At 42.2% G+C, this 26,890-nt stretch overlaps 1 protein-coding gene across 1 annotated transcript in view; it reads right to left on the bottom strand.

The window, feature by feature from the left end:
- LOC145410971 (irregular chiasm C-roughest protein) overlaps positions 1-26,890 on the bottom strand; it is a 237,583-nt gene that overhangs the window by 88,827 nt on the left and 121,866 nt on the right. The window contains exons 4-6 of the mRNA XM_080281026.1: positions 26,650-26,777; positions 5,345-5,525; positions 191-334 (exon numbers count right to left, since the gene is read on the bottom strand). Coding sequence (XP_080137152.1) covers positions 191-334; positions 5,345-5,525; positions 26,650-26,777 — 453 coding nt within the window. The remainder of the gene's footprint in view (positions 1-190; positions 335-5,344; positions 5,526-26,649; positions 26,778-26,890) is intronic.

The following is a 26,890-nucleotide window of genomic DNA, read 5'->3' as shown; positions in this document are numbered from 1 at the left end:
CTAAAATATCAACGACCTATGACATCAAATGAATAAAGAAATGGACCAATATTAAAGAGACAAATATTATTTCTAGATACCAAGATATATATATTATTTCTACTGAAGGAAATTTAGCAACAGTATAAAAGGTATTACAAACTGCGATTACATTCAAGCCAGGGAAGTTTACGAATAAAAATATACTCACCAATAAACCACCTGATCTCAGCGGGTGGGTTGCCGAAGCGAGAGATACACTTAATCCTGCCGGGGGTGTCTTCCCTCACCGTGAAGTTCTGGCCAGCCCCAACCTGCTGCGACTCCACCTCCAGCACGGGCGGTCTAGGGGCCACTGCGGAGACGGACAAAGACAGGTGGAATTAACTGAGTAGGAGTGAGAGAAGAGAGGTTAGGCTAGGTATGGAGGGGGATTAATAAGGTTAAAGAAGTTGTTTCAATCCCAGGATCTTCTGGACGTCAACCCCGCGGACTGCAGACTTAAGTTGCCCTTCTGCAGTTCACCATCCTCCTTTCAGAAGGTAGGAAGGTAGTTGAGGTACTTCTGCATAACCAGGCTGTGGAACCACCAGGTTCTATCGGTGCCACTACATGAAAATGACCCCCTCCAGCCCCTAGTAAGAAGGTTTAACTGGATGGGCTGAAGAAGATATACTGTAGTGGATCTGTTTTTCCCTGAGAGAAATGGGACACTACCGTACCTTGAATAACAAGTCGTGGTTGTCCGAAATTCAATGAGATTTAGGTATCTGGTAGGAATGAGTCTCCTTGGCAATTTTTTTCCCCCTTGATTTGCGTGATTCTGGGCATAGGCTCAACAGTTCGTTCCCTGAGGGCCAGCAGTCTTCCTACGTTCCATACACCTCCCCATGTCACCATTTCGGCGCTAACACCCACCGTCCATAAAACATGCTATGGCTGTCATACAGGACTGGTATACTGGTAATAGGGAGAGTGTTTTTACATGTCGGTGGGTGTTCAGTAGATCAGTAAATCTACATTAACGAAATCAAAATCCTTTTGTTCCATGCCCCAGCCGTGATTCGAAGTAGCATCCTTTGGGACAGTTGATCACCCCTCTACCGACTCGGCCATCGCTTCCCCGTTGTCGAATTCACCCTCCAATCTGACCACGCTTGGCTATCAACTGAGATGATGGGGCACAGGGAGCTTCATCAGGCTAGAACACTCGCCCCATAATCAAGAATGGGTGAGAGGGGAGAGATAAAGTTTGATATGGACTGGGACTAGTGAGGGGGTCGGGAGTGGTATTAGTTATGTGGGGGGTGAGAAAGGGGAGCATGGACTATGTATGGAGGGGGTTAGAAACAGGGTGGGGGGATCAGCAGCGTGGGGGCTGAAGGGGGGAGATCTGTTTGGATATGGAGAGGGGTTAGTATGGGGAGTAGGATAGTTAATTGGATGGGACGCAGAAGGTAGATATTAGTGGGGTTGGGTAGGGTTAAAGGAGAACTGTCAGAGGAAGGAAGGGCGGATGAAGTAGATGGAAGAAGAGGAACTGGAGACGGACGAAGAGAAACTGGACAGAAGGAAGACGAACTTGAAAGAAGGAAAAGACAAGGAATTAATGGGGTGGAAGAAAAGGAACCATAGAGGTAGAAAAAATGAGTGAGTTCGTGAAGTGGGGGAAACGGGTGAGGGGGTAAAGTAAAGGTACAGTATAATATGCAGGAGAAGAGTCACGTAGGTGTGGGTGAAAGCCGCACTGAAGAGAAGTAAAATATGAAAGTGTGGGTGCTAAGGAATGGCTTTGGGAATAGGGGTGGGAATGGGGGGGGGGTATGAATGGACTGCGAATGGTTTAAGTAGTTGTTGATAGCGTTGGTGTTGTTATGGTGTTACTTGTGTGACGTTGGCGATGTGATGACTGACTGGTGATGGTGCAAGTGGTATGGTATGATGGTACTCGAAAATTCTTGAGTATTCCTTGCTTTATTTTTTTGGTGTACAATTTTAATCCCTTCTATACAGTGATATCTTTTGAATTCTGTTTTCCTGTCACCAGTCTATTTCGTTCAACCTTCAAAGACCCTCTACTAGTAATGAAGCTAATGAACCCTAAATCTAAATCTTCCTGTTCGAAAAAAAAAAAAAAAAAAATCACCCAAGCTGCAAAAAACCGAATAGAAGTAGAAAGAATAATGAAACAAAGATATCATCGGACTGAAGGGGTTGGAGTTTGTTTTCCTTTCCCCATGTCATCACTTCTCCATTCATAACCTAGCTCCATTTTTCCTTCTTCTCTACCTCAATTTTCATTTCTTTCTAATATATTTAATTAATACCTCCTTTCCCTCAATTTACCATTCCGCACTCCATCTCTCTCTCTCTCTCTCTCTCTCTCTCTCTCTCTCTCTTCAAGCAATCCCTCGGTCCAATTTTTGCATAATAATAACTTCCTTGATCTCCTGCTCCACCCCCCCCCTCTCTCTCTCTTCCTCCTTTCTATCCTCTTCTCTTACATGCTGGTCAGATCTAGGTAGAAATAGCATTTTTTCCATCAGATAACCTCCATATGGGCCAACAAGCCTCCTGTCATGTGTAGTTCCTGTGTGTACTCTCTCTCTCTCTCTCTCTTTCCCAGTCTCTCCTCTCCTATCTCTTCTCTTTATTCACCTCCTCCTCCCTCCCCACTTCTCTCTCTCTCTCTCTCTCTCTCTCTATACCTTTCACTCTCCCAGTCTCTCCTCTTCTCTCCTGTCTCTTTATTCACCTGCTCTTCCCTCCCCAGTTCTCTCCCTCCCCCTTCCCTCCTCTCTCTCTCTCTCTCTCCCTGCCCCGAAGGCATGGGATCAGCGTTTCCGACACCCAAAATGTTAATTAAAACTTTCTTATAAAAAATTCTGCTTCTCTTACGACCCTAGGCCAGGCGCTGATGAAGCCTGTCTGCGTGTGTGTGCGTGTGTACGTGCCTCTCGTTGTGTGTGTGTGTGTGTGTGTGTGTGTGTGTGTGTGTGTGTGCGCGCGCGCGCTCGGAGACATAAACCTTACACAATGAGGTCGTTTATATTATTCATGCTACATCTATTTTTTTTATTTTTTTTTTTTGGGGGGGGGCGCTCAGGAGGGATTTTTCAGACTCAAGGGATTACATGTACCCTACAGAGTGCTAACCTCTACATAGGAGGCTTCGTAACACCCCTTCCTCGGCGACTTATTTTACACAGTACACCTTTTAATCCTCTCGTATGTTAAAGAGGTAAACCTGTCTATACTTTAAAAAAATACAAATAATATAAAAGAGAATATGAAGATTTACTAAGCACAATAAATAGCTACGAAAAACTTGCTACGAAGTTTTCTATGCTAACAAAAAGTCATAAAAGCTAAACGAATTCCGTCAGACTGCAGCTTAATAATAATAATAATAATAATAATAAACTGGTGCACGTCAGAGGACTGGTAAGGCTCAGAATAAAGTCTCCAGCTAAATGTCTTATCCACTTCTAGTGACTGCCCTCGTAGTGAAGGGGTTTACTACTACTTATCGATTTATCTATCACTGATCCTTGTTTTCCAGTCAGAAGCGTAGGGGCCCAGGACGAGGCTACTCCGTCTCGACATTTACGGCGAAGGTGACCAGTCTTTCTCGTCCGGTATTATGTGAGTAGTAAACCTCACACAGTTCTTAGATGTGAACCCTTATACACTCCTCCTACTGAAGTACTTAAACCCGCTTGACAGCCCATTACATTATACTGTACATGTCGCTTGTAGTTACCTCCATGTAGATGAGATTCAGTCTGTGTATGTAAGAGGGAGTATAACGACAACTGTGTATTGCAACCGGGTCAGGAATATTTGCAAACACACACACACACACACACACACACACACACACACACACACACACACACACACACACACACACACTGGTTTACACAGATTCACACACACATAATACACAGCGAACAGCGCTCCTGCATACTTGAATAAGAACCGAGCTTCCTATGTGAATAAATCAACTGTCCTCATGAATATGTACGTTCATATGCTGTAGGTAAACACGATGGGCTTAACCTCTCTGTCTGTCTGTCTGTCTGTTCCTCCACATCACCATCCTACTGATATCAGCTCTCCTTCCCCACGCCCCCCTTCTCTCTCTCTCTCTCTCTCTCTCTCTCTCTCTCTCTCTCTCTCTCTCTCTCTCTCTCTCTCTCTCGTGTGTGTGTGTGTGTGTGTGTGTGTTTCCACATCGCCATCCTACTCACATCAACTCTCTCTCTCTCTCTCTCTCTCTCTCTCTCTCTCTCTTTCTCTCTCTCTCTTCTCTCTCTCCAGTTTTTCACACAAAGACGCTATCGATTTAACAAGGCTAGCACAAAGTCTTTTACGGTAGAGAAATGGAGCAATATCGCTACAAATACTGTTCATAGTTCTAATATTAATACATACCAAAGCAGATCAGATCACCTCTCTGTCAATAATAACCGAGATCAAAATTACTAAAGAGTCTGTCCATATTCAGAGTGGATCAGAGGAAAGTAACAAGCTTATACAATCTCCATAATAACAGTTTATGCTGAAATAAAAGAAAGCAAAATGTATGACTGTAAATGTAAATTTCTATACAATCATGTATGTATATGTATGTATGTGAAAACGTTCATTTAAATAAGTTCTCTTTACTATCGGATAAGCACAGCAGCGCACTTCAATTTACTGGTTCTTTCTTCCATTTCCGTCAAACCTCCTTCAGGTATTTTCACGGTACAAGTTTTGCCATTATTTTCCTGTGGAACTCTCAGCCGGATAGTTTGCCGGGTTAGGGAGAGACTTTGTGTTTTTGTATTCTTTGTGTTACTTCTCTGAATACAGTAAGACAGACTAAAGTTCGGACCTCTGCGCTGGGACCGTTGTCTGTGCATCTACAGGCCGTGTTACAAGTGGCTTAGGAAATTTTGTAACACCTCTTCCTTTGCGAATTATTTTGCACATTACACGTAAGACCCTATCGCATGTTACCGACGCAAACTGCGAAATATTAAAATGACACAAACAGCGCTGAAGAGATGCAAAGATGTAATATGCTAAGTAAATAGCTAAGGAAAAGTTGCTAGGAAGCCTCCTATGGTACTTATAATACGTCCATAGGGCGCATATTCCAGGCTACATAGGCTTTGTAACACTCTTCCTTAGTAATTTATCTTCATATTACACCTTAACGATTCATCATTCATATCGTTTTAAGATCTACATAGTTAGCATCAGTAACACATACGAGGATACTGAAGTCTAATAAGCAGAATCAATCGCTACGAAAGAGGCGTTAAGAAATATCCAGAGCCACAAAGAAAAAGACCTCTGTACCCAAGTAACTCACCCCTGACGATGAGCCTGGCTATCCTGGAGGTGAGGGCGTCGTGGGCGGTGAAGGAGGAGGCGGTGATCTGACATTCCCAGTCCCCATCGTCCACTTCCTGGGCGTCAAATATCCGCAGAGAGCAGTCCCCGCCACTCCTGTCTCCAGCCCACTCGTACTTGCCCACGAACATACCCTGAGGCTGTGGGGAGGAAGGGGAGAGGGGGTCAGACTGACTGTGGTAAAAGATGGAAAAAGGAGGAAGAGGAAAACCGTGGCAGTGGGGAAGATTGGGGATTTAGTGTGTGTGTGTGTGTGTGTGTGTGTGTGTGTGTGTGTGTGTGTGTGTGTGTGTGTGTGTGTGTGTGTGTGTGTGTATTCATGTTTTAATTGAAAAAAAGATCTTGAAGTCCAAGCTCTCAGTTCCAGTTGTAACATGCATAAAAATATGTCTGTATGTATTGTAATCTGTATGGGATGTACATTAATTTATGCAGAAAATTATCTCATTTCCTGCTGATGAATTAGATGCATAACACAGCACACGATGAATGAGAATAATATAATCACAAATACAAAAAAAGATTTAAAAAAAAATTACCAAACATATAAAAGAGCACTTGGCCCAAGTAGGTGGTTTGCTAGAGTCATCAGGAGTGAACCTCCTTGTTTCCGGAAATCATTTGCAAGTGACTGACGGACTGGCTCGCTCCTACGGATGCTTTCGCATCTAAAAATGGGAAGTGGTAAGCTGAATGCACACGTCCCCCGAAAACAATAATCTACCTATCTATATACCTAGGCTGCTTCCCCCAAAGAAAGGGGGGGGGGAGTAGCCGAGACAGGACGACAACACTCCCAATTTACTCATCCACACACACACACGTTCATTTATTCGTATCTTAGCCCTAAAGGGAGAAACAATAATCATGATATTAATATCCCAGCTTCCAACGTTGAACCGACTGCACATGAGACTGGTAGAATTCTAAACATTACAAAAAGACAGTTGCCTAGTACAGTATACGGAGCTGTTATCTGAATACCAAATAAACTTGGTCACTAAAAAAATCAAATATATATGACATATCTGCAAGGGGCTTGGTAAATAAAAAGATAAACAGAGGATATGAAATGACTAGGGGGCCTGGCGGTGTTTTGGTTAAAATGCCTCGGTCGGAGGGACGGCCCTGCTATGCGCTCGTATGATTTCGCTCTTGATGAGATGAATGGAGGGTTTCTGACCACCTAACCTAATTCCATCATGGGGAGTACGATGGTTTTCTGCTCTGCATATACTGGACTAGGGAAGCCTAACCTCGGGCCCCTACACCCAGAAAAAGATAATCAGAGTTGGCTGTTACAGTAAGATATCTTTTTAAAAATATCAATATGCAAGCAAAGAAAAGGGACAGGAGCGGAATACAGCAAATGGGGTACTATTAAGTGTACAAAACTGTAATGCGCATGAAATTAGCGAGAAACAGCAGTTGTACCTAAACACACACACACACACACACACACACACACACACACACACACCTATGCATGTATAATTATCCATTTAATTAATCCCCGACGCTGCATTCTGTGAGGGGTTAAATTAGCAAAATGATCCCCAGGAATTTATGTTCCTACTCAGAGACGATTTTTCCTCTCACGACACACCACCCTCCCTCATCTCCCTCCTATACCTGTACGCTTGTTCTATTTCATCTCTACACAATGAAAACTCTTACTCTTTGTCTTCCTCCTCTTCATAAAAAAAAAACCCTCTCTCTCTCTCTCTCTCTCTCTCTCTCTCTCTCTCTCTCTCTCTCTCTCTCTCTCTCTCTCTCCACATGTACCCTGTGGCCCAACTAAAATAAATTGTTTCTCCGTTTAATCCACTACATAAACCTTTTTCCACACCAAATTCATCACAGATCCATTCATTTGCCCAACCATCCCTCCATCTCCCTCCAAATGCATTCAGATTAACTTGAAATGTGTAAATGAATAAAACTAGACCGTATGCTAACAAAAACTGGAAAAATCTGAATAACTTTACTCACCTACATATTTTTCTATACTACTGGGCATTCCACCGCTCCAACCATCCATTAATCTTTTTAAACAGAGTGCGTTTACTTTAACCTGACAATAATCCCTAACCTCTTTCAACTCTGGTGATGGCTAAATGTTAATAGAATCGATATTTGATTTGACTAGTAACCAAGGAGACTCATTCTTTTCTCACCGCTAAGGCTCATCTAATTTCATAAAATCACGTATTCGTATAGTTGTGAGTGGCTCAGTTCCGTCAGATGAAACGAAAAACGTATACAAAACAAAAAAAAGTATACCAAGCGAAAAAAGTATACCAAACTAAAATAATATACCAAACGAAAAAGGTATACCAAACGAAAAAAGTATACCAAACGAAAAAAGTATACCAAACTAAAACAATATACCAAACGAAAAAGTACAGGTATACCAAACGAAAAAAGTATACCAAACGAATAAAGCATACCAAAAGAAAAAAGTATACCTAACGAAAAAATTATACCAAACGAAAAAAAAAGTTTACCAAACAAAAAAGTACACCAAACGAAAAAAGTATACCACACAAAAAACACCAAACGAAAAATGTATACCAAACGAAAAAAATATACCAAACGAAAAGTACCAAAGAAAGTATACAAAATGAAAAAAAAAAAAAAGTATACCAAACGAAAAAAAATAACTGCACCTACCCATATAACTCTATCCACGGTATATACCTCCTTCATCTGTCCCCTCACTCATATACCTTCCTTATATTTTTCTACCAATCCTTACTTATCCACTTATCCACCTATTTCAACTATCTATCGGGTTATATCAATTCATCCTGTCTATCTCTTACTAATTAATATCCACCTATTCTGTCTATCGATTTTTAATTTCACTAACCTACCTACCCACCTAGTTTAAACTATCTATCGAGCTAATATTCAATTCACCCATCGCTTCATCTACGTAGCTACCTATCTTTTTATCTATCAACGTCTATTTTTTACCCTCTATCCACCTATCCCTTGAGCACGTCCACACCTATCATTTTATCTGTCGCTATCAATCACCATCTATCCCCTTATCCCAGAACGCACCTCCCTAGCTATCTTTTTTATCTATCAATATCAGTTCATCTATCCGTTCACCTACGCAAATCTTCTTATCTATCATTATGTACCTACGGCCATTATTCTATCCATCCCTTCATACACGACCCTACCTATCTTTTTTATCTGTCACTATCTATCGCCTCTGTCCATCCATAACCCCGGGGTCAGGTGGTGGAGGTGGAGGCAGGTGTGGCGTGTGAGTGGTGAGTGTGAAAGGCAGCTGCTCTCTCCCCACGGCACTCTCCCACTCCCTGTCCCCCCATCTCCCCTCTATCTCCCCCCATTTTTCCCTTGCTTCTACCCCAGCCTTCCCTATCCCATCTCATTCCCTCCCCCCCTACTCCTCTCCCTTCCTCCTACCTCTACCTCTACCACTCCCCCTCTCCCTTCCTCTTACCTCTACCTTTACCTCTCCCCCTATCCCTATATCTTCCCTCCTCTCTCTCCTATACTTCTCCCCCAGCCTGCCCTAGCCCCTTTGTCTCCCTTTCTTTCCACCCCGCTCCCTTTCTCCCCCTTTCCCTCTCCCTCTCTCCCTTCTACCTACCTCTACCTCTACCCCATCCCCCCTTTTTCTCCCCCTCTCCCCGTTCCCTCCTCTTGCTGTCCCTTTCCCCTTCCCTCCTTCCATCACCCCTTTCTCTCCCCTTCCCATTCCCCAATTCGCTTCCCCTCTCTCCCTTCCCACATCCTCTCTCCATTTCTTTCTCTCTTCCCACTTCCTCTTTCACCTCTTCCGACTTCTCTCTTCCTCTTTCCCCGCTTCCCTCTCCCTCCCTCCAGTTCTCAATTTGCTCAAACTGGTGGGAATAAAAGCAACACCATTCAATACTCAATATTTCTAAATTGGAATGGTGCACCTTTACTATGAAAATGAATTATAAGGTAAACTTATCATCATCATCATCCATCAACATCATCATCTTCCAATTTTACATGAGATTTACGGTACATCATTCCAACCTCGCTCTCTCTCTCTCTCTCTCTCTCTCTCTCTCTCGGGGAACAAATTAATAAAAAGTAAATTCCAGTCCTCCTTCTACCTGTATCGTACCTGGCGAGTAGAATGGTAACTATATCAGTCCCCCAATCTAGAATTCATGGATGAGGAAGACAAGGAGGAGGAAGATGAGGATATGAAAAATGAAGAGAAGAGAAGAAATAGGAAAATAAGAATAAGATAAGGATGAGTAAGATGGTGATAAGGAAGATGAGGATGAAGAAAATAAAGATGAGGAGGATGAGTAAAATGGTGTTGAGCAATTTAAGGATGAAGATGAGGAAGATGAGGATAAGCAAAATGATGAGTAGGGAGATGAGGATGAGGAAGCTGAGGTTAAGGAAGTTGAGGATGACGATAATGAGGAAGATAAGGATGAGGAAGATGGGGATGAGTAACATGAGGATGAGGAAGATAAGGATGAGGCGGTGGTGGCTTCCCAATACTTAGTTCTTATCACGAGGGGAAGGATTTGTGTAGCTTGACTATGACGGTTCTGACAACCACTTATTTCGTGTGTGTGTGTGTGTGTGTGTGTGTGTGTGTGTGTGTGTGTGTGTGTGTGAGAGAGAGAGAGAGAGAGATGGGGTCGACCTAATCTCTCTCTCTCTCTCTCTCTCCTTCGTGCCTTTTCGCTAATCTTCCCTTCCTCCCACTCTACGCACCTCTTAATGCACTGTACCTTGTCAGTTCTCTGCCATTTATAACACTCCCTCTTCCTCTCGCCCTCATCCCTCCTCATCCATCACTCTCAAACTCATATCCAAGCACACTGCATTTCTCCCAGGCAATTGCTCCCTTTCCCTAGCATGGTTTTGCTCACTATATGCGAAGTCGATTATTAATTTGGACCCATTGCAATATATCTCGTCTACTGTCGGCGATACATTATCTTACTGCACGACATTTTTTCGTTTAACCATAATTTTTCGTGAGGTATCGTTAGGTGGTTTTCGTAATGCTGAAGTGATCGTGGTTTACATTACTCTGGGCAAATGGGTGTCAGATAACTGGGTGTCAGACTGGCAAACTAGACACACTGCAGGAGAAGCAGGAGGAAGAGTAGGCTTACAGCAAGATGGAGGGATAAAACAGGCTAAAATTCAATACGTTATTACAGTGCTGAAGTTAAGATGGGCTAAGGAATTGAATGACGGGCTGATGACAATGATAATAATGAACACAGATAGGATCAATAACCGCAACAGCATTCTTCGACATCGAGAAGTTAACACTCCAGTACACCTGAGTAATACAATATCACTTAAATAACTGTTCATATTAGTTTACAACGGGGATGTATGTGCATTGATACAGCAATTACCAAGCCTGGGATTCATAAACCGAGACACACTTTTTGAAATGTATCTTAACATGTTTTGTGTTAATTCATAGCAAAATAATGTATAAAAAAATAAGGACATGGAAAGCTTTCTATGCCAGCCCCTATTTCTGTCGCTGAGAGTTGTCATATTCCTAAGTTACGGTGTCTCCATGCACGCCCCGAGACGTTGATGGATTCACCCCTAACTCATGGGATTAACAAGAAGGAATTGTCTGAGTGCAACAGCCGCGCCCTACAGATGGTCTAAGAGCCGAACAATCTCCTTCGCCCAGTGACCCGGAAGTTCCAGCCATAGCTGTAAAATATCGAATTACGTAGTTCTTGTCTTACCCTCAACCTTCCTACCAAATCTGGCCTAACTGCATTAAAAAAATAAAAAAAAATTGAGCTGACCCACCCATACAGCCTTTACTTTTGACCTGCTGATTTCAAAATCGAATCTTCGTCCCAGCCTTCTTTCAACCATTCCACCAATTTGGTTTAAATCGGTATTGTTTGAATTATTTTCCACATACACACACACACACACACACACACACACACACACACACACACACACACACACACACACACACACACACATCGAGCAAAACAACACCTCGCGCTCGCAATCCCGCGGGTGTGATAATTCTCCTCTGCTGCTACTTTCCATTGGTCTGCCGTCTTACTCTCTACGTTACAAAATTTTCCTTTTACTGTTTTTCACGTCCTAATATAACCCTCTCATGGTTTGTAAAATTCTAGGAGCTTTTTTATTTTAATTAAGGTCTGACGATTTTATTCGGCTCCGAGTGAGTCACAGAAGCTTGTAAATGTTAATTCTGTCACCAATAACCTCGTTGTGATGGGGATAACTTTAATATTCCACTTTTGCTAACGTAAGATGATTCTATACAACTGAGAGTGAGTCACAGGAGACTAAGAATACCGATCCCTCAGAATCAAATATTGGACACCGACCAACCAGCTTTGATGAACAGTGTTGGTATCTATCAATCTGTCTGTCTCACAGCTCCTGTCTTTTCACACGCTGAAAACTGTCACTCTCCTATGAAATCGCTTGTCGAATGGCAAAACCGATAGTGCCTTTTGAAAAGCATTGTTCTGAGAATGACATGGGCTGTGTGTGGGTGACCGGGGAGAAGGGGGGAGGGGAGGTCGCACCCAGGCGAGTGAGATGCAGAGAATATAGATGTCCCAGAGAGATGCGGTACTATAGGCCTGTAATATAAGGCGTCGCCAAGGTCTATGGGAGTGAAGCACCTTGCATGCAAAAATATTTAAGTGATTTAGCCATCCCAATAGATGCTCTCGCATCTAAAAACGCCGTGTCAACAAACGGCTATACATGATTTTCAGCAAAATACTGAACTGGCTCTATGTATTTTACGGATGGCATAAAATACATTCACAATTTCTTGGAATTTCAAACATGCTTCAGATCACCTATAGCAAGGGTAATAATGTGGAGGACTATAAATGCTTAGCTACCACCTGCACCTCAAAGAATTTTCCCAGTCACTTAAAGGAAAGGTTAATACAAAATGCTTTATCTAGCTTAGGACAGAAATGGTAACCTCTTGAATCCGTTTACTTAGTTTTAATTATATTCTTACTTTCCCTATGGTAACACCTTTGGTAGGTATCTGTGGTAACCTGGACGATAAAAGTTGCCTTGAATCCCAGAACACTGGGTGAATAACCCATCATAGATTCATTGGCCTTAGTTACGGAAATAAACACAGCGGCTAAGCGCCTCATGGCGTCTACTCCACTTTAAGCTTTCACCTTTTATTGTTCGACGATTTATCTGGATCTGGAGAGATTTTTCGGCCTAGAGAGGTTAGCTTCAACAGGTCTTTAAGAAGTTGAATAAAATGGCCTGTAAACAGCACGAATGAGCGAATAACATAGGTCATCACAGGGTTAAATATCATTCCATGGGTCAGTCAGTATCACCGGGCCAGTCGTGCAACCTCACACTCATCTTCCATTCTGTACTCTGTCCATTTAAACGTGGCCAAAAGCTGCCGTCTCTCAATCATGAATGCTGAGCTGTAACAAGAGATAAAATTAGAATAAGGTACTAGTCACAAAGAAGTGTCATGGAAACGTTGCAAAGCTGAGGTATTGTCTTAACTCTGCCACTGAGCAACAGGAAATACTGTAACTGCATGGGGACGAAAATCTTCACAAATTAAAGATGGACGAACTATAGAGCCACTGCAGAGAGATTAAGGAGGAACACCAACCATTAACCTTTTGCAACCCTGTTCGTTAACTTCTATAGCTAATGATATATATATATACATACATATATATATATATATATATATATATATATATATATATATATATATATATATATATATATATATATATATATATATATATATTTAAACGGTTTGACCACACTACCTAGTACGATTCGTACTAGATAACTCCACCCTGTGTGTGTGTGTGTGTGTGTGTGTGTGTGTGTGTGTGTGTGTGTGTGTGTGTGTGTGTGTGTGTGTGTGTGTGTGTGTGTGTGTGTGTGTGTGTGTGTGTGTGTGTGTGTGTGTGTGTGTGTGTGTGTGTGCGTGCGTGCGTGTGTTCTTGAGGAGCCAGTGAATGTAGGCAGGCATAGCAACATTTTCGTCTTTACATGGTGTACATTATTTTCTACATTAATTGGCCTCCACTGACTTTTACGTGCCTATTTTTACTTAACCCTTAATTAATCTTGAATTTTTTTCACTTCATATTTTACATCAACCTCTAGGCCGTCTTCATCTCTCCTCGCTCTCTCTGTCTCTCTAATACCAGTTATGCCTTACCTTAATACGAGAACTGCTTTTTGTTTCCCTTTATTTTCATTTCCTCTTCCTTCTCTTACATCCTCTCCACCGTGTCTCTCCCACCAGGCCCTCTTTCTCTTCATTTCCTCTTGGTTATCCTCTCCCCTCTGTTCTCTTCATCCCTGCTTACCTTAATTCCTGCAACTCATTTCCTCCTCTCCCTCTCCTAGTCTCCCCTCCATTTCTCAAATTCATTATTCTTACCGGTGCCTGACTGACCGACTCTCTCTCTCTCTCTCTCTCTCTCTCTCTCTCAAAAATTATTGTGGTCTCTTTGCCTTTACCTTAACGTACTATAATTATCTTCTCTCGGTTGTAGTTTTTCTTCTCTTCCTTATCTTGTATCAGCTTAACATCTCACTTTCATTTCTCCTCATCTCCCCTTCCACCTCATAATTCTTTCCCCTCATCTTCACACTAGAGTAACCTTTCCCCTCACATTATTTCCTCTCTTTCTAATTAACCTTTTCACTGTTACCGTCACACTTGGGTATTTTATTTTTTTACCAACTGGAAAGCCCTACAAGTCAAAGGGATAATCCACCCTCACCCTAACCCCTCGCCACCTGCCTGCATTTCTCCCCTCTACCTGTCACCCAGCTCGCTCCCCTTCAATATAAATCTCCCCACCCTTCCCCTCCCCTTACCTGTAACTCCCCTCTCACCTGCGAGCCTCCCCATTATCACTCTTCCATTACTCTCCCCCTTCCAGTTCAAGCCTCTCTCTTTTCCTTCTCCCTTATCTCTCCTCCCCTCCCCTCCTTTTTCTTTCCGCTTTCTCTCTCCCTCCCCTTTCATTTGCGTCCCTCCCTTATTTTTCTGTCACTCTTCCCCTTCCACTTCAAGCCTCTCTCTTTCCCCTCCTCTCTCTATTTCTCTCCCCTCTCTCTTTTCCTCTCCTCTCCTTCCTTCCCTCTTCCCTTTCCCTCCACTTTCACATGCATCCCTCCTTTGTCACTCATCCGTCTCTCTCTCTCTCTCTCTCTCTCTCTCTCTCTCTCTCTCTCTCTCTCTCTCTCTCTTCCAACCAGATCTCCTCTCCCTCCATTCCCACTTCCCCTTTTCTCTCTCATCTCCTTCCTTTTCTTCTCCCTTTTTCTCAGCCCTCTCCCATTTCTCCTTCTCTCCTCTTTCCCTTCCCCTCCCCACCTTCCCCTCTCCCCTCAAGCTGACAAACAGAGGGGAATGAGCCGGAATGAGGCTTAGTGGAGGTAACCTGAGAGGGATTAATAGGGTAGAAGGGAGGGAGAGAGGGAAAGGTGTTGACTGTGGTGTTAAGGGAGGGAGGGAAGGAGGGAGGGAGGGAGGAGAGAAACCTGGGTAGAAGGATGGGTAAAGAGGCGGGGAGAGAGAAGGAAGGAAAAAATATGAAGAAAGGTGGAGAAACAGCTGGAGATAAGGAAGACTGTGCTGTAATGGATGGGAAGGAGGGAGGGAGAAAACTGGGGAGAAGGAAGGGTAAGGAGGCGGGGAGAGAGAAGGAAGGAAAACGTATGAAGATGGGCGGAAAGAAAACTGGGGAGAAGGAAGGGCAAGGAGATGGGGGGAAGATGGAAAGAAAAGTATGAGGAAGAAAGAAAACTGGGGAGAAGGAAGGAAAAGTATGAGGAAGATGAAGAGGTGCTGACTCTGGTTAGAAGGGATGGAAGGAAGAAAACTGGAGGGAAGAAAAGTTAAACAGATAGGGATGATGAGAAGAGAGATTGGGGAGGGATGGTGTGGAGGAGAGGGTAGGAAAGAAGGGAGGGAGTGTTAAGGGATAGAGGGAGGGAAGCAAACTGGCGGGAGAGAAGGAAGGAAAAATATGAAGAAGAGGGGATACTGTTTGTGGTGTAAGGGGATAAAAAAAAAAAAAAAAAAACAAAAAAAAAAAAAAGAAGACATGAAGAAGGGGGGGAAGAGAGAAAGGGGAAGGACAGAAGACAGAAGGGAGGAAGAGAGAGGAGAGAACTGCTTAGGAAGGAGTGGAAAAACAAGAGCGATAGAAGAGAGAAAAATTGTATTGGAAAAAAACAACAGCAGTGTAAATTTATGGGAGAGGTGTAAAGGACAGAGAATCAGAGGAATGGAACAGATATAGTCAAAAGAGGAGATAAAGAATGGCGCGCAAAGATCTATCTATCTATCTATATACCTAGGCTGCTTCCCCCAAGGAAAGGGAGGTAGCCGAGACAGGACGACACACTCCCCATTTACTCATCCATTCAAACACATTCATTCGCATCTTAGCCCCAAAGGGGAGAACGGACAGATCTTCACCGCACCACACCGCACAAGGGTCAACTGCGCAATGCAATCAGTGACATCCGCAGCAGGGCCCGACAGCAAAACTGGTTTACCCCTGCCACATCATAACAGACCCATCCCCTTACCCGCACCTGACCTGACTAGCTGATCAGACCAAATGCGGGAGAATATCCCCTCAGGGCTGCGTCATCACTTATTCATTCACAATTTCTCTCCATTTATTTCTGTCACGCACAGCCACTCTTCCTTGCTCAACAGACATCCCTCTCGCATCCAGCGCTCTCTTCACACTGTCCATCCATCCTATTCGTGGTCTTCCTCTCAGCCTTACACCTCTCACATCAGATCTAGTTATCTTTTTCACCAATCGTTCATTATCCATTCTCTCCATATGCCCAAACCATCGCAACACCCTCTGCTCAACTCTACCAGCCATCTCCCGAACAACTCCAGTTCTCCTTCGCACTTCATCATTTCGCACCCGATCCATACGCGTCACTCCACACATACTCCTCAGACACCTCATCTCCATTACATTCAAACTTTTCCTCTCTGCTACACCCATATTCCATGTTTCAGCCCCATATAACGCAGTTGGTACCACAACACCCTCATACAGCCTTCTCTTTACATCCATTCTAAGCGAACGACATTTAAACACTTTTTTCATTCCTCCCAGCACCTTTCCTACTTCATTTATTCTAAACTTCACTTCTGCATCTATTCTTCCATCCACAGCAACATGTGACCCTAGATATTTAAAACAATCTACCTCCTCAAGCAACTCACCATTCAAAACTATATTCATCCCCCTACCATCTATCAACCTCGTACACTTCATCACTTTACTCTTATTCTCATTTACTTTCAATTTCCTCCTTTCACACACCCTTCCAAACTCCTCTACCAACTGTCTCAATCTCTCCTCTGAATCAGTCACCAGTGCAGTATCATCTGCAAACAGCAGCTGCTTCAGATTCCACTCTCCACCATCAACATTCACCAGACTCAGACCTCCACCTAAAACTCTTGCGCAAAGATAGGAGGGTAAAAGACCTAGTGTGAGGAGAAAGAAAACAAGGAAAGAAAACCAGGTGCATGAAAGAGGGGAATAATGTAGGCTCAGGGGAGACGAAAATAAAATGAGAACAAATAAACGATAAAGATCAGTGCTGGCGCGAGGAAAGCAGACAGGTGGGGGGGAGACAGGAGGAGAGAAATAATGAGAGAGAGAGAGAGAGTGTGTGTGTTATAGCCTATTCGACGTAGCGGTAGGTTAAATGTATCGCTAAAACCCGATTCACCGACCTTCTTTTTTTTTTTCAATATTTCCAGCAGCACAGGAAGAGCTGATAATGCCTGCCGGTCTATCCCATTCACCATCTAATCTAATAAAACTACAAGGCGAGTTTAATGACTGAACACACACGGGAAACCTACAATACTAAGCCTCCATTAACTTGTGTAGTGTTCAAAATATCTCCTATGCATTGTTTCTCTTCTGCGATGTTGTGTTTTTTGTGTTCGGTGATCAGGACCATCAATCTCAACTTTCTGAGGGATAAATGACTCCAGAACCATATCCTCTAACCTGACGATCATCCCTAACTCCCTTCAGCTCCGTCGATGGCCACGTGAAGTTAGACTACAGCGTCGACTTAATTGGTGACCCAAGAGACTCATTCCTGTCTCATAACTAAAGCTCATCGGATTTCCCACAGCCACGACTTAGTATTCGAGGTGTGGGGGTGGCCCAGTTCCGTCATGTAATAACAAAATGGCTATACCTATTTAGGTACAGAGAAAATGTAATGTATTCTTCTCACATGTCCTCCTCCCACCCTCAGCAAGTCACCTGTCTCATCAGTATACTAGTACCGTACAGTTTCTTTATCTACAACGCAATAATAATAATAATAATAATAATAATAACAATAATAATAATCTATCTATCTATCTATTGCCAGACGCCTCAATCCCGTTTGGGGTGGCCACAAACAAATCGCCTCCAAGTCGCCCTGTCCCCCGCCATTTCACTCCCCTGCTCCCAACTCACACCCCCCTCTCTCATATACCTCTCCACCCCATCCCTCCATCTCATCCTCGGCCTCCCCCTCCCTCTTTCCCCCTCCACCTCACTCACATACACTCTCTTCGTCAGTCTTTCACCCTCCATCCTCTCCACATGGCCAAACCACTTCAGTGTAATAATAATAATAATGGTAATAGTAGTAGTAATAATAATAATAATAATATAATGATCTAATTTCTGTATGTCTGTTTGTTTGTTACCATAACACTGCAAAAATAGTGCATGTAGCGCAAATTTTTGTTTGAAGAAGGTACCGTTAAAGTGCTCTAACTTGAGGAATAAATCACTTTCCAGCCCAATTGGACCACCGGTTACCGAGTTATTACTCATTTCAGAAGACAGGAAGTGACGTTATCGAGCGGAGGCCGCCGAAGGTGACCTTTAAGCGAGTAGTAGTAGTAGTAGTAGTAGTAGTAGCAGTAGTAGTAGTAGTAGTAGTAGTAGTAGTAGTAGTAGTAATAATAATAATAATAATAATAATAATCCATCCATACATCATCCAATCCTACATTGCCCCATAATAATAAAATTTAATGTCGTCCTCCCATATGCATGAGACTTTGGCAAACTTCCTTGTGTTCGCGTCCGTCAGTCATGCAAGCTTCATTCCCTTGGTTTACTCCGGCAAAAAATAATTTCCACATTTCTGTATCACTTGCACCTCAACCCGGCACTGGCTCCAGAATATCTATGTCACTCTGTCAATCTAGGAAATGCGATGACCAAGACCATATGTATCTCTCTCTCTCTCTCTCTCTCTCTCTCTCTCTCTCTCTCTCTCGTGGAATAAAACGGGAGTGAAGTAGAAGGAGACAAAAGAGAAAATTAGAAATGCAGTTAGCAAAAGATAAGAAAATAAACGCATGACCACACAAAAGGAAAGACATTAAAAGGAAGAATGGAAAGGTAAAGGTGATACTTAGGGTTAGGGTGTGGGGAGGGAAGGGGAGGGGTGGAGAGGGGGAAGGAGGGGAGGGGTGGAGAGGGGGAAGGAGGGGAGGGGTGGAGAGGGGGAAGGAGGGGAGGGGTGGAGAGGGGGAAGGAGGGGAGGGGTGCCATGAAGGAGGGATTACAGCGGAGGAGGTGTGAGGGGAGGGGGAGATGAGGATAATATGTATACGAGGAAGGGAAGGAAGATTAGATGGAGGGGCAGAGACAGGAGGAAATGAGAGAGGGATTCGGGTGATGTGGCGAGGTGAACTGAATGGAGGAAATGAAGGGGATTCAGGCGATGAATTACGGAAGATGTGTGTGTGTGTGTGTGTGTGTGTGTGTGTGTGTGTGTGTGTGTGTGTGTGTGTGTGTGTGTGTGTGTGTGTGTGTGTGTGTGTGTGTGAGAGAGAGAGAGAGAGAGAGAGAGAGAGAGAGAGAGAGAGACAGGTATTATTTTATTTTCATTCTTCCTGCCAAAATTTCGATTGTTACACTAAATAAAGCTGCAATACACTTTTCACACAATTCACGCAAACCACAGTAGGGAAGCATGGACGCAGATGGATGGGGGGGGGGGTAACTGAGGATTCCGTCCCCACCTTTCTAACAATAAGCTTAATGGGGAGGCAGTAACTTAGTGAGCCATTTATTTATTTATTCATTCATTCAAGTATTAACGTTCAATCCCTGGGTTGCTTCCTTTACTAATTTGACACTAGAGACATTATATCAATCTAGATACAATTATATTACTTTCCAGGCAGCTGTATCTCAGGAATGATGGCAAAATTCTGGCACTACCTCCTCCTTCCATACAATTCTGGCTGCGTCCCAGAGGAGAAGCAAACTCAATAATAATACGTCCAGTCGTAGTTATAATAAAGTGGCAAAAATCCAGGCGGGAAACTCGACTCAGTGATGCCAGCAGAAGCTTCGTTAGGGGTTAATAATGCTCGACACATATCCTGAAAATGTTCTGGTTGAGATCAAAGGGAAAATTATGTTAATAATTGAGTTCATCTACATATACTGAAGGCTGCGGGAGATATGAGTACAGTTACAGCTTCAGTGTTTAATCAATATTAATAAATCCAATGTACCCGTGCATTAACTTCAAACCTTTGGCATATTTCAATTTTTCAGAAAAAGAATTACGGATCAGCTATTTGGAATATATTATTTCGAGACTGTTTAAAAAAGGGCGTACCAGGTGTGCCTGCCAAAAATGCAGATTATCGGAAAAAGGTCGGTATCAGGTCTGACCTATTTGTTACCCAACATTCGCTCTGCAGTTCGGGGTAGCAGAGGCCACCAGTTGTGTTGCTAATCTGTCCAGGCAGCGGTGCAATTGGGGATCTGAATGGAACATCTACTCTTTGGTGTCGCGTTCCAGAGGATGACTGGGACTTGGGCAAATTTCGCAGTAAACGATTAATCCTTCTATATATCCAGTTTTCCAGGTCATTTGTCAAGTCGACTCCAATACAAAGCTCTAAAAAAAATGCCAACACACATGTAAAATCTTATTATAAAATGTACGAAAAAGCCAATAAAGAGTGACGAAAAAAACGATGACATTAAATAAACACAAAACCATAACTTGGTAACTCGGCTCGCATACAATATATAAAATACTTAAACTCTAACAACGACCAAAACGCTAATAAAGACAGCGGAAAAACGAGGACACTAAAACAAACACAGGCAGCTACAACTCAGTAATTCCGTGGCGCGGGGGGCCAAAACAAACACAGCCTGAATTACAAACACAGCTCGTAATGCAGGCTCGCTTAATCTCATGAAAATAATAAAACGCATACAAATATACATACAAATATAACGCACTCACACACGCAAGCACATAAACACTATTGGATCGCCCGCCCGCCAATTCAACTGAAACCCAAAACTTTATTCAGATTAGACCCGGCCAAGTTTATGTTGCTGGCGCCCGGGGATGGAAAATAAATCGCGTCGGATATTCTGGCGTATCCATCTTTATCCCCAGCTATTTATGCCCCGGACTCCTGTATATATTTTTTCTCTCCATATTCACGTGCGTTTCGTTACTTTTTTTTTTCTTTTAATGATGGCAGGCTTCTAAACACCTAACTTTTCTGTCATAAAATAACTCTGTAACTAAGTAACTTCGTAAATGACGCTAGGACTGGGTTGTAGTGTACTAGTTTTCTCATTTAATTTTCATCCGAATTATGCCAAATTTGGTGAAAGTTTTGATGAACAGCCAAACGGTTGACCTACTGTTTTAGAGAACATGAGGTCAAAGGTCAAGGTCATATGGCAAGGTCAACCTACAGTGCTGATCCGATTCAGACCAAACTTGGCAAGACGGCTTGAAGGTACGGCAAGAATAGACTCGATTTTGAGATCAGCCAAAGGTCAAGGGCACAAGGCAAGGTCAAAGCTTATCTCGTATGTGTCTGTCTGTGAACACTCTAAAATAATTTTGACGTGCTTTGGGCTCAACTTGGTGAAATGACACATTGTCAGCAAAGGGACTGACCTACAATTTTCGGGAAGAAAAAGTTAAAGATCAAGGTCACATGGCAAGGTCAAGTAAGTTTTTATCCAATTTACACCCAGCTCGGTGGATGGATTCAGAGAAAGCCAAGGACAAAAGATTCTATTTTAAGAACAACCAGTCAAAGATCTGGCTCACAGGGATAAGTCATAGTTCAACCTGTATGTGTTGCAGTGTACTAGGATTTACCTGGTGTCTGTCAGCATCTTGTGTGCTTGTCTGTACATTTTTTTACCCCGCCAGTTATAGGAAGAGGATACTAGACTGAAATATTAACGCTCTCATGCAATGCCATTCCAGCAACACCACACGATTTCAGTCAGCTAAGAGTGAGTCATATGAGTCCGAGGGTAAATACTTTCACTAAGTGCTTCGCGGCCCTACAGGGAGTAGTAGGCCCATCAAAAGTAAACAAACCAGACGGAAACATTCAATGTTATTATGCATTCGGCGCTCGGCCCAAATAAATTTAATTCAAATATTCCCTCCTCTAGATGTGAAACTTTGTCGAAATCAAACTTCAGTCACCCTTAGGCGGATGCACATAAATAAAAGCGCCGACATGGACTTATACCAGACGAGCCTAAATTATTCTGGAGCCGAGTTGGGAAATATGGCGAGTTCTCCAGTTGTGTCGTTCACGCCTGGCCTGTTCTTGGAAGTTGGCGAAGCTCCGACTGTTATTATTGTATTCCGCCGGCGTAGCTAAACAGATTTTCATTTATATGCTGTTATTATTATAAGACGTTTTAGGGTTCCCGTTGCTGTATTTTCGGGTGGGACTGTTTATTATTCATTTTGTTTCTTCAGGCTAGTTATGCATTTGATCTCCATTGTTGTTGTTGTTTCAGCTTTCCGTTGACGTGGGTTACTGCATTTCTTTGTTTCCGAAATCCATGGGAAGTTCCTCTTCGGTTTTTACAGGCGCACCTGGTGGTCTAGTGGGTTAAGACACTCTAACCGGATAGGGCCCTCGGGGTTTATATCCGAGAGATGGTCGGGATTTGCTGGCTACATAATGCCACACAGGGATTAGTGAGGATGGTCACCCGCGCCTTAATGTCGAGTCTAAGTAGCACAGTCCTAGGTTCTTGTATTCCTGATGGGATGGTAAAGGACTAGATGATGGATATATGAATGGGCTTTCTCTTAACCCTTTCATGGTCGTCAATTCTAGTATTCTATTTCAGCCAACACCAGACGATTTTATTTAGGGGAGAGTAAGTCACTGCAGTCTAGTTGATAATACTATCACCTTTAACCCTTTCATGAAGGGAGACTCGGGACAATTCTAGAACATTCCAATTAACACCAGAGGATTTTCTTCCGCTGAGTGATACCAACTAGTCTGACGGTGTTAATATAATATTTCAAATTAGATTTTAGTTCATGCATTTTAATCTGACGGGGATTTCCCTCTATCTGCAGCTGATTTACCATAGTTCAGTGGCAGAATAAGACAATATTACGGCTCGGTATTTTTTCCACTGAAGTTTTTCGGTACTAGCATATTGTTCAACTTTCAACACGGAAAGATCCCAATTTTACGCCTAGCTAACGTGAAGAGAGTACAGTAAGAAAGAGATCCACTATTCTTCAGGCACCTTGCATTTCTGACAAAGGTGCAATACGATTTTATATACTGTAAATACGACAGTCAACCACTCCACTCTGATGCAATTATTCTCCCTTCATTATTGCTACTTTCAGAGGCTCTTATATAGCACAGGAGGGGCTTTGAACTAAAGGGGTTAAATACAGCTTTCCCCAATCTCTTTGTTGCCATGGGGTAATCCTGAGCTGATTATAATCTTCACTGGGTACCAAGAACACAGTTAAAATATCCTTTGACTGAAGTTGTTAATAGCAAAAATAATAATAATAATAATAATAATAATAATAACAATAATAATAATAATAATAATAATAATAATAATATAATACCACTAACAACTTCAACAACAACAACAATAATAATAATAATAATAATGATAATAATAATAACAGTTATAATAATAATAATAATGATAATGATAATAATGATAACTATAGTAATAATAATAATAATAATAATAATAATAGTAATAATAATAATAATAATAATATAATAACAGTACCATCATACACTAGTAAAAACACCCACACCAACTAACAACTTCAACAACAACAATAATAATAATAATAATAATAATAATAATAATAACAGTAATAATAATAATGATAATGATAATAATGATAATTATAGTAATAATAATAATAATAATAATAATAATATAATAACAGTACCATCATAGCACTAGTAAAAACACCCACACCAACGTACACATGTACACAATCAGTACACAAACACAGCCTGAAGCACCACTGAAAACGAGGTCAAAGAATAATTTTTTAATCAAACAAATGTGTACTTGTTGGTTACTACAGCCCAGTCTGTTTTTTTACTCTTTTTTTATTTTTCTCTATTTTTTGTGTGAACCATTTCTTTCCCTTTTTTTACAAGTGACTGATACATCCCTTCATTACGATGATTTTGTATATATATATATATATATATATATATATATATATATATATTTCTTTTTTTTTTTTTTGCTCCCAACCACGTCATGTTTAATTACCCCCTTCCCTATGCTAATGATTCGTACTTTTCTTTTGTTCTTTGTTTCCTACCACCAGACTAATTTCTTCAGCTTAGGAGAAACCCATGCATTATTGAAGGGGTCAGAAACAGTCTTCATTAAATCAGCGAATTCGACGGAGTATTTTTTTTTAGCTTATATTTACTACCTCCAGACGATTTTCTTCATCTTGGGGGAGAAGCTTCGTAGTGAGGCGGTCAGTGGAAGCTATACCTAACTCTCCAACAGGGAAAAACTTTTATACCTTATAAAATCATCTGAGGCAGTTATCAACCTATCTATCTACAGCCAAACGCATTAATCCCGTAAGGGGTGACCACAAACAAATCGCCTCCATGTCGCCCAGCCCCCTGCCATTATGTTACCCTCCCTCCAACTCACCCCCCCCATCTCGTTTACCTCTCCACTCCAACCCTCCACCTCATCCTCGGTCTCCTCCTCCGTCTTCCCTTCCCCTTCACCTCACATACTCTCTCCACGTTAATCTCTCACTCTCCACCGTCGAGGGAAAAATGCCACCGGATTGAGGGGCATAAATCTTCCCCAGTAAGGTCTCCCCTAAGCTGAATAAAATCGTCTGGTAAATAATGAATACAGATAAAGGATAATTCATGCCTTTAGCCCATTTGTAGTTTATTCTTGCTGCTGCCATACGATTTTATTCAACTCCAGAAGCCGCTCTAGTAGTAAGGGGGTTAACGATGAACATACCCATCCCCTCCTGTTCCAAAAAGCCCCTCCTGAGCGGAATAAAATCGTCTGGAGATATCAGGAAAAAAAATAGGAAAAAAGACATAGTACTAATAAGGGTGACATAAAAAAGAAAAAGACATAGTATTGAAGGGGTTGAAATAAGAAAAAAGAAAGTGTACTGAAGGGGTTCAAATAATGAAAAAAAAGTAAAAGACTTAGTAATGAAGGGGTTGAAATAAAATAAAATAAAAAGACATAGTACTGAAGGGGCTGAAATAAAAAAAAGGAAAATAACATAGTACTGAAGGGGTTGAAATAAAAAAAAAAGGATAAAGACATAGTACTGAAGGGGCTGAAATAAGGAAAAAAAAGGGACATAGTACTGAGGGGCTGAAAGAAAAGAAAAAAAAGAAAAGAAAAGGAGTGTACTGCAGGGGCTAACATAAAAAAAAAAGTCTGATCAGCTTCGTAAATCAGTATAGCATTACCGCAGATTAAGTGAAATTATGCCCTCCGGTTTCTTGGCTTTACATAATCTGGCGCTACGATGCTTCTGAAACTTTAAACCCATTTTCTACTCGTTACACTGATTTATTTATTACCTTCTTGATTTATTTATTACCTTCATGAATAATTCCGTACACTTCAAGGAGGAGTTTCCCTTCTCGGGTTTAAGCAAAATATAATACAAACTCCGAAATAAAGTTTATAAAAATGGACGCTTACGACATTCCTCTCAAAACCGTCTATAAAACCAAACATTATTTTCCAGCGCAGAGTTACTGAATGAAGCACAGTGACTCCTTTGTTCGATGGCAATGGACGTGAGTGATAATGCCCCATATGTACCGGTGTATGTGGTATTTCTGAGTAAGTAAAATTTCACGTTGATACCAAACTCTTTAATTTTAATGACTGATGGATGTACGTCCTGCAGCGGCCGGCTTGCATATGCGTGACTTGGGTAGGAAGCTGTACTATACACGGCAAAGCAACGTTTTGCAGATGGGCAAAGATCCGTTGGGTAGAGGAACACCAACTCCAACTAGAAAACTGAACCATCACCACCCCATGTTTCGTGTAGGGGTAACAGTGGGGAAGGTGTTTGAGTCCAGGATGAGATGTGCATATGGATATTGCGTTGCTGTGGCTGTGGCTGCATATGGGAGGGTTTGAATATGTCACCAAGGGAACCACAACAGAGTGTGAACATGTAGCAACATATTAATAGAAATGCTACTGGAATATAATGATATATGGTTACTGAAGTAATACATATAGCACAGTGCTTCATACCTTTGTGTCCTGTACTTCAAAATGTAAAGCAAAGCGGAAGTCTTGATGAATATTTGCTGATTATTCTATTCTACCCTAAACTTACCATCACATCCTGCTTCCCTTATACCTTTAAACATAACTTCTCTACCCATAGCCCAATCATAACCACTTTGCCATCCTTCAATCATGCCCCATACCTTCTTTACCCTGAATCTACCATAACCACCTTCTCACCCTACTACCATGACCCACCCCCTCTCTACCCACAGCCCTACCATACCCACGCTGTCAGTCTTCTACCACACCCCATACCCTTTTTACCCTTAATCCTGCCATACCCACCTTGTCAAACTTCTACCATGCACATAGAGGTGTATGGTATGTAGGTGGACTGCTGGGCCATGATAGCAGGCTGTGAAGCCTATGCCCAGAGTCGGACACATTAAAAAAAAAAAAAAAAAAAAAAAAAAAAAAAATACCCTCTCCATCTTAAACCTTACCATACTCATCTATGCCACCCTTCTACCATGCCCCATACCCTCTCTACCCTAAACCCTGCCATACCCACCTTGCCATCCTTCTGCCATGAGCACGTGCCCTGCTTGTTGTAGATGCGGCATGCGAGGACCACGGTGCCCTGGGGGTTCACCTCCGTATTGCTCGGCTCCTCATTCCACGTCTGCGTACCGCTGCACCCTGGGGGGAAATGGAAGAGTTGGTGCTTACTGTGCTATTTTTCATCCCAGTAAAATGTTTTATTAGCGGGGTATAAAGTAAGGATGATAAAAATGATGGTGATGATGATGGTG

The sequence above is a fragment of the Coenobita brevimanus genome, chromosome 87 (genome assembly GCF_032717465.1).
Source record: "Coenobita brevimanus isolate Jiangsu-jjx chromosome 87, ASM3271746v2, whole genome shotgun sequence".
Classification (NCBI taxonomy): Eukaryota; Metazoa; Arthropoda; class Malacostraca; order Decapoda; family Coenobitidae; genus Coenobita; species Coenobita brevimanus.
Note: the sequence above shows the minus strand (reverse complement) of the source record. Positions and strands in the feature narration are given on the sequence as shown.